Source organism: Cibotium barometz, chromosome 19 (assembly GCF_041138505.1).
Source record: "Cibotium barometz isolate CiBa-2024 chromosome 19, ASM4113850v1, whole genome shotgun sequence".
Taxonomy (NCBI): domain Eukaryota; kingdom Viridiplantae; phylum Streptophyta; class Polypodiopsida; order Cyatheales; family Cibotiaceae; genus Cibotium; species Cibotium barometz.
The window spans coordinates 40,871,060-40,879,547 of record NC_141064.1 but is presented as its reverse complement, the minus strand read 5'-3'; the positions used below and the strand labels follow the sequence as shown (position 1 = coordinate 40,879,547).

The following is an 8,488-nucleotide window of genomic DNA, read 5'->3' as shown; positions in this document are numbered from 1 at the left end:
ATAATACCTTATTTGGGAACTGCCACATGACGACTCCTAGCTACCCCACGTGGAAGCTCCCTTCTTCTATGATATACTAATGTACACTATGTGTGTGTGTGTGTGTGTGTGTGTGTGTGTGTGTGTGTGTGTCTTCTTCTATACTATACTACTACTCTTTTATACCATACTATATTACTATCTATATATGTATATATATACTACTGCTACTATTATATATAAATCTTATTTGAGGGTTAGAGTTAGAGAGTTAGAGGGTTAGAGAGAGAGAGTTCACAATAGCATATATATATATACTACTGCTACTATATATATATATATATATGAGAGAGAGACGAGAGAGAGAGAGAGAGAGAGAGAGAGAGAGAGAGAGAGAGAGTTAGAGAAAGGTAAAAAGAGTGAGTTAGCGAGAATCAATAAGTGTGTGTGTGTGTGTGTGTGTGTGTGTGAGAGAGAGAGAGAGAGAGGGGGGGGGCTAGAAAGAGAAAGAAATAGGGTTAGAAAGAGAAATAAAGAGAGTTAGAGAAAGGTAAAAATAGTGAGTTAGAGAGAATCAATGTGTGTGTGTGTCTGAGAGAGAGAGAGAGAGAGAGAGAGAGAGAGAGAGAGAGAGAGAGAGAGAGAGAGAGAGAGAGAGAGAGAGAAAGAAATAGGGTTAGAAAGAGAAATAAAGAGAGTTAGAGAAAGGGAAAGAGAGTGACTTATTAGAGAGAGAGAGAGAGAGGGGGGGGGGGGGTAAAAAAGAGAAAGAAAGGGAGGTTGCGAGAGTTAAAGAGAGGGGGGGAGAGAGAGTGAGTGAGTGAGAGTGAAGTAGAGAGAAAGTTAGAGAGAGGAAGAGAGAGTGTTTTTTAAGGGGGGAAAAAGAGAGGAGAACGAAGAGAGAGAGAGAGAGAGAGAGAGAGAGAGAGAGAGAGAGAGAGGTTTAAAAAGAGAAAGAAAGGGAGGTTGCGAGAGTTAAAGAGGGGGGGGAGAGAGTGTGAGTGAGTGAGAGTGAAGTAGAGAGAAAGTTAGAGAGAGGAAGAGAGTGAGTGCTTTTTAAGGGGGGAAAAAGAGAGGAGAACGAAGAGAGAGAGAGAGAGAAAGAGAGAGAGAGAGAGAGAGTAAACTTACTTTAAACAAGATGTTTTTTGTTTTGTTTTAAAGGGAAATTATAAAAAGAGCCAAAGAGAAAGAGAAAGAAAGGGCAATCAACCCGCGAAGGCCGGGGGTCTGGGCCACTCGAGAAGAAGGGAAAGAGGAGGTTTAAGGAGGCTCGGGTACAATTTGAATTTGGAAGTCTGAAAAGATGTGCGAAGCACGGGTCTACCAACTAGTATGTTGTTAAATGAAGATTAATTTCCAAATGCACCACCTTGACTTTTAATTAGCCAGTTTTTTTATCACATTGAAAACTTATAACTTTTGGCGACAATAATGCAAAAGTATTCACCGTCTATCAATTAAGCATAATCTCTACTCTTTATTTTTCTATATTGTAGGCATCCGTAGATTTCTTTTGTAACTTCCTCAGCAACATTGAAGAGCTTACCTTTCTAGCTTGTTGCATTCATGCAAATGTTATGGCTCTTTTGTGAGGTTGTGAATATGCTATCCTTAAGTAAATTGATGGTTCACTAGTATAAGTGGGTTTGAGTTAGAAGGATAAAGTATTTCTCAATATAGTGGGTTTGAGTTAGAAGGATATGGTATCTCTCATAGGGGGTAAGTCACCCAAATCTTTTTTTGTGTGGTTATCCTATGGGATTGATGACCACCATGGTCAAGTTAGAAGGTTTCTCAACACTAAGGTTTTTACTATGATTTAAATAATTCTGGCAGTTTTCCATTTCTTTGGCGACGTAGTACTTGTGGCCATGTCAAGGATACCTTGACATGTCAAGGGTACCTTGTTTGTGATAAGATTTGTCTCTTTCATAGCACACTCAAAGAGGCGTGCGTTTGTTTTGATGTTTAGATAGATAGAGATGTCTTCTTTATGCTTGTACGTTTATATCCATAAGTGCATGTGTAAGGAAGAGTATGTAGATCAATGATGGTATACCATGGCCAAAGCCCTTTGATGCTCCAGTGCCGTCTTACAAACAATGGGTGCTCCAATGCCATCTTACAAACAATGGGTGCTCTAATGCAGTCTTAGAAAAGGTGGGTGTGCATATTTGAGCAGGTAAGATGATAAAGTCAGGCAGGTGAAACCATGTTAACCTATAAAATGGTTAACAGCATGGATGAGTCTCCTTACCTTCAAAAAGTTGTATTCTCGAAGAACAAAAGGCATGGTGTAGGAACATAGAAGAGAAATGCTCTTCATGAATGTTTAATTGGGAACATGGCCAAAGTCCTCCACTGAATCTATACATACCTAGATGTGCCCAAACTCACCTTTTACGAACATGCATGTTATATACTCATGGTAGTCAACCAGATACTACGACATCCCCACTAACGTCATCTGTGCCCAATAGTGGGTGTAGAACTCTGCATCAAGATATGCTCTCACACACGCACTCCACACACACACACATAAGAGCATATATTCACACAGCCCTTCATACTGAGTTTCTATTAAACCTCTAGATATGCAAGGCACACTCAGCCATAATGAACCCTAGCACTAAGGGAAGTAGCAAATAGAAAGAATTAGTACAACAAATCACTGAATCTATGGCTAACACCTTCATGATTGTGGTTGTGGCAACCACTCTCTCTCTCTCTCTCTCTCTCTCTCTCTCTCTCAACATTAGAAACCATAAAAAGAATTTTAGGCTAAACCATCATCTCAGAGATGCTCTAATTATGCATAGTGCCCAAGATACATGCATGGTACTATGGCACCCCTGCTTTGCTTCTTTAAGTGCACAAACATCCTAGAGAACTAAACCATTATCATCCCAGAGAAGCTTTGAAGGAGATTAAACTTCTTTAAGTGCACAAACATCCTAGAGAACTAAACCATTATCATCCCAGAGAAGCTTTGAAGGAGATTAAACTTCATTATTTATGTTAGCATTCGTGCCAAATGACATGTACATAATTATGCATTCAAGAAACATATACATGGTACTGTGACCTTGCCTTGCATCAAACACTAGCCACAAAAGAGTATAATAGTGTAGTGCAGTGTTATTTGTGCATATGATAAAACAAGCATACGAACTCATGTGCTATAGGTTATGCCAACTTCCATCAACCTCTTGTGTGGTATTTGAAGTGCAACTCTGCTCTTTCTACATATGCGCTGCAAGCAATCATAGAGGACGTTCACCACAATCTTCTTCCCAATCCAAGCATTCTGTGAAGCCTCCACCAGACTATTTCCAAGAAGGTAAGTCACCCCTTCTCCTCTTGCCCTTCGCAGGAAAGCTATCTCCTTGTTTATCTCTTCTTTCCTTTCCTCCGCCTGCGTGGTACTTGTATTAGTCTTCCTGTTTACCTCTTCATGGCTTTCCTCCACACCATATGTAGTGATGTGGGTCATGCTGTCTACTGCACTATCTGATAATTCAGCTCCTTGGTCCAACAGCTCAAGCCCATCACCCTCTGTTTTTACAAATCTTTCCAAGCTCTCCATCAACAAAGCCTCGAAATCCCCATGCTCAATCGGTGCATCCATGTATCCATACCTCACCACACTTCTATACATCTTATACTCCTTGCTTCCTACCCTTCTCACCAAGAACCTCTCCTCTGCTGGCACTCTTGCAACAGCCAAATGTTTCACAGACACCAACACTATTACTGAGTGTAAAGCCCTCAGGTTTTCCACAAAATGATCAAATATGGGAGGCACTCCATGCACTAGCTGTGTATACATTAGCCCTAACCCTGGCACCCTGTTTAGCCCTAAATCACTGTCTAATCTGCTCACTAACGAGTTTATAGAGACTTTGTTTTCAGATTCATATCTGTATTTCTTGCTTGTGACGTACTGCCACACTGCCATAGTCACTACCAAGAAGGACGAGAAAGCCAATGGCAGCCAGCCTCCTTGATCAAATTTGTACAGATTGGCTGTGAAGTAGAGCATCTCAACAAACGTGAAGATGGAGAAGAAGGCAACCACACGGTAAAGCTTTGTCTGCCATATCATGAGCATGATCAGGGTTAAGAGACTGGTTGTCACAAGCATCACAGCTAAAACAGCAATACCTGCACGAGCAGAAAATGCCAAACATTTCATAATGCATGCATGAGTATACACATCAGTGCATATGTTCATATGTATACATAATTGTAGAAGAAACATGTAGTCAACATACCATAGGCATTCCCAATATATGTTGTTGTCTTGAAGACACCAGTGACAATCACACACAGAATCATCAAGATCCAGTTGATCTCAGGTATGTACACTTGCCCCATGAACTTTGATGACGTGTGGACCACCTTCACAGTTGGAAAGCACCCAAGAGCAAGAGACTGCTCTACTATGGAGAATGTTGCAGATATCATGGCTTGACTTGCAATTATGGCAGCTGCAACAGCTACCACAAACATTGGCCAGAAAATGGGTTCTGGAAATAACAAAACAAGGCATTCAATTAGCATAAGGGTAAGATCTCAGCGTTGTTTAAATGCTATGTTGCATAGGCATGTACTTACATTATCATGTATAGTAAGCTATAACCACTTTTTATTATAGAGTTGTTGCTGTTTGTCAAGATATTTGATTCTTTTTCTCATAACAAAGAGAGTAGGAAATGCTAGATTCTTTGCCTGGAATGGACTTGTAAAATGTTTGGCTAACATCCTCTGGATGTCTTAAAAGGTAAGCCCCCTGGCCAATGTAGGCAGCTAATAGGGAAGGGTATACAATTGTGGTGAATGCTATCTGCAATCACAATGCCCCTATCAGAAAATTGCAAAGAAAGTAAAGGAATTTGTAGCCAGAAGCAATGAAGCTGCACATGAGCACCAGACTTGCAGCCACATGCATGGGCACATGCTACACCATCAGAAGCAAACGATCAAAGGCACAAGAGTTGACCCTTCATACGTGTGGGCACGTTCTACACCAGCAGGGCACAATCCATTAAAGACTAAAGAGTTGATAATCATACATGTGGGCACATGCTACACCATCACAACAGAAAGCATCTGAGATAGAAAAGCACATGTTACAACATGGTATGTGTGAGACTTGATCCATGCTACGCATTCACAACACAGTCATCCAAGGCACAGGATTGACGTTTACACATGGGTACATGCTAAATGAATGGCTTGATTGGGGGGCGCTTAACAGAAAGTAATGCAAGACATAGAGTTGATGTTACATGTGTACGTGTGCTATATGCATTACCTGAATGGAGGGCACAGAGAAGTGTCCCAAATCAGCAAACATGGCCTCTGTGCCTGCACTTTATCACAACATAAGCATGATTAACTCTCTGAAGAGCTGCATACATGATATTGTTTGGAATATAAATACTCTTACATCTTTAAAGTGGCCAGTGGCCAAGGCAATGCAGGGAGCTAACCTGTTATGGCTAGCACTATGCCACCCAAAGAGATCCAACCTTGCTTTCCGTTTCTTTTGAAATACTTGACAATATAGTAAGGGTTGAATGCTCGAAAAATGCTCGCATCATGCTTGAAGATGTTGTAGATGCCAATGAGACCAATGAAAGCAAACCAGATCAGGACACACGGAGCAAACAGAAATGCCACCTTGCCAGTTCCGAACCGCTGAAGGCTGAATAGTAGTACTAGAATGGCAATGGAAATAAGAACCACATGGTCTGCAATGGAATGTGCTTGTGTCAACATTTTGTTTTTTGAGTTGAGATTTCAAGGGATCACCACCTTAGTTCAGGAATTATATAACCGAGACAGCAAAGGACATAAGAATCACTTCTACACTAAAATGGACATATGACTAGCTAATGCCATAGCTTCTTCTTCTTCTTCTTTCTTTTTGTTTTTGTTTTTCAGGTGGGGTTTTGGGGGGGGGGGGGGGGGGGGGGGGGGGGTGGGGTGGGGTTGCGGGGGGTTCTTTTGTATCCTAAGGCAAGAATGAGAACAGGATTAAGTCAGATTACACACATTTTCATAGTATTTTAGTGTTTTGGGACATTGAAGTTAGAGCCTCTACCAGTGCTCAAGTTTGGGTCCTTGGTTTGAATTCCATCTACTGCTGAGAGCACTGCAAGAGAACAACCGTGTTTGAAGTACAGTTAAGATAAACTGAAATTGATTTTGCAAGAGAGGCTGCATCACAGATGCATCATACACCCACATTAAATTTGCATCAGGTTTCATCAGAACAGTGGAATCACCTATCGCCCATTTAATTTTTTTTGAGGTATAACACTCTGTAACATGGTTAGCCAACTATGAAATATTTACTAATTTGGAAGCATATTGACTTTACCATAATTTGCAAGTTAGGTCAAGCCTTCAAGCCCCATGAGTTGCAGATTAGTTTTTTAATCCAATGCATGCTGATTTAATTGTGTAAAAAGGATATACCATTGCTTGCAATATGATAAAAGATACTTTGTTTAGTTTGATAAATTTTAATGGATTGTTTTGCAATTAAAAGTTTGTTAGTTAGTTTCATACGCCGAACTATACAAGCATGCCAACTTAAAAGATTCAAGCTTGATAAAGCTTGTGAATTACAGGCAGATAAAGCTTGTGCGTTCTGGCCGGCTCAGTTTTCCCAGTTGATACTCCAATGTTGGGAGTTGAACAGCAACCACCATAATGCAGCTTCATTTGGGATTGAAAACCAGCTTGGTTGGTTTGATACACTAGTTTAATTTGATCTTTCTTAGAAGGAACATAGTTCATTGGGTCTGATGAACACACCCATGGGTTCTTTTTGGCTTGCCATGGGTAGGCAGACACCCATTTGTCCAAACAAAAGGACTCAACTTTACACACACACAAGCACACACAAAGTGACATTTGCAACCACGTTGCCCTTGAATCACTCTCAACAGCCAGCACCATTTGGTACCATACTATGTAGAACACTGCCTGGCACATTTGAGACCACACCAGAAAAAGAAATGGCAGGCCGGTATTGTTTCCCACACTTTTTATGATGCGTACCGGATATAGCCGGTGTCAGTACACCATCTCCAATGACTGCACATGTACCGAGGAGGGTCACAAGCAGCAAAACCCTCTTGCCCAAGTTACTTCCTTCTAATGCCTCCTTGATTTTTGCTCCTCTTTTGGACTCTCGGCTGGGGAGTTGCACCTTATGTCCGCCGAACAGTACTTCATCTTCTACTTGCTGGTTTTGAAGCTGGCTAACTTTTGCATGCTGGCAAATAAGCGAGTAAAGCGCAAAAGTGCCACCTACATTGACATTATTATCAGAGCAATGTGAGCCTACATCCAGTAAGAAAAACTATGCATCACACTTGAGGTACATGTGACACTATCATCAGAGCCTACATCCAGTAAGAAAAGCTATGCATCACACTTGAGGTACATGACACTCTGCAATGGTGGTAGTTTGTGCAGAATAACTATGTATCACAGTTTATGCTATGCAAGATGGTACTTAGTCTATGCTATGCATGATGGTGCTTCCTTCATGGACTGTTTCCTTATACTCTTACCATTTCCGTTGTCGTTGGCCCGAAGCACGATGAACACATACTTGATGAGAGGGATGAGGGAGAGTGTGTAGATGATAAGGCAGAGTGCCCCCAGCACATCCTCCTTCTGGGGCAGATTGTTTGAATCCGGGAAAGTGCTGCTGTAGACATACAGGGGTGATGTGCCCACATCACCATATATCACTCCAATGCTTTGGAAGGCCAACCGAAGTATTAATGCTTTTGATAAAGCCTGCATTAGAGTCACAAGAAATGCCTTCAATAGCTACTTAACCATGGATTCAAATACTTATCATTAATTGATTGATTGATTGATTGATTAATCACTTGGTTTTTAAGCTCTAATGAAACAATGACCAAGGGATTGAAATTCTAGTGTGTACAAACCTAGCAAAACTTATATGCGTTTCTTCCATAGTGAGATAGAAGGTGTTTCGCTCTGCTAGCACGCAGATGAAGGTGGCAGTTGATATACCATAATTACAGTAAGCACTTAGTTAACCACGCTGAGAGGGGGTTTATTTATGGATTAAGCATCTCCTAACGAACTCCCATAATGTACTTATATATTATATAAGTATATAGGCATTATTATTCCAATCAATAATACCACCCTTCATGTGCCCAAGCCATATTCCAAGGCGTCGATGTTGCCCACGCAGACTAGTGGGGCAATGGGAAGCTTCTCAAGTAACCTCCTTTTGCCACGCGGCAGCTTCTTGAAAGTCTTCCTTTATATATCCTTTATATAATATACAGGTAGCTTGACCCATCGTCCCTTGATCCATCTTCCATGATATATTTTGCTACTAAATATATATAGAAAAAACTACTTTGCTATTTTTTGTGCCATGTGTGGCAAGGGGCAAAGTACACATATATACATACATACATACATACATACATATATATAT

General features: G+C 40.9%; 2 protein-coding genes across 2 annotated transcripts; both read right to left on the bottom strand.

Annotated features, from left to right (window-relative positions):
- Nucleotides 1–2,977: 2,977 nt before the first annotated feature.
- Nucleotides 2,978–8,110, bottom strand: LOC147628595 (potassium transporter 5-like). The gene is made up of 9 exons (XM_086813792.1): nucleotides 7,962–8,110; nucleotides 7,575–7,806; nucleotides 7,057–7,308; nucleotides 6,092–6,142; nucleotides 5,478–5,738; nucleotides 5,300–5,352; nucleotides 4,714–4,828; nucleotides 4,257–4,511; nucleotides 2,978–4,146 (listed from the first exon to the last, which is right to left on the bottom strand). The coding sequence occupies exons 6-9, from the start codon at nucleotides 5,339–5,341 to the stop codon at nucleotides 3,155–3,157; spliced, it is 1,404 nt and encodes a 467-aa protein (XP_086669918.1). The 5' UTR covers nucleotides 5,342–5,352; nucleotides 5,478–5,738; nucleotides 6,092–6,142; nucleotides 7,057–7,308; nucleotides 7,575–7,806; nucleotides 7,962–8,110; the 3' UTR covers nucleotides 2,978–3,154.
- Nucleotides 5,473–7,812, bottom strand: LOC147628596 (potassium transporter 5-like). Its single transcript, XM_086813069.1, has 5 exons — nucleotides 7,575–7,812; nucleotides 7,079–7,308; nucleotides 6,900–6,981; nucleotides 6,092–6,142; nucleotides 5,473–5,738 (listed from the first exon to the last, which is right to left on the bottom strand). Exons 1-5 carry the CDS (start codon nucleotides 7,810–7,812, stop codon nucleotides 5,473–5,475), a joined length of 867 nt encoding a protein of 288 aa, XP_086669195.1.
- Nucleotides 8,111–8,488: the final 378 nt, after the last annotated feature.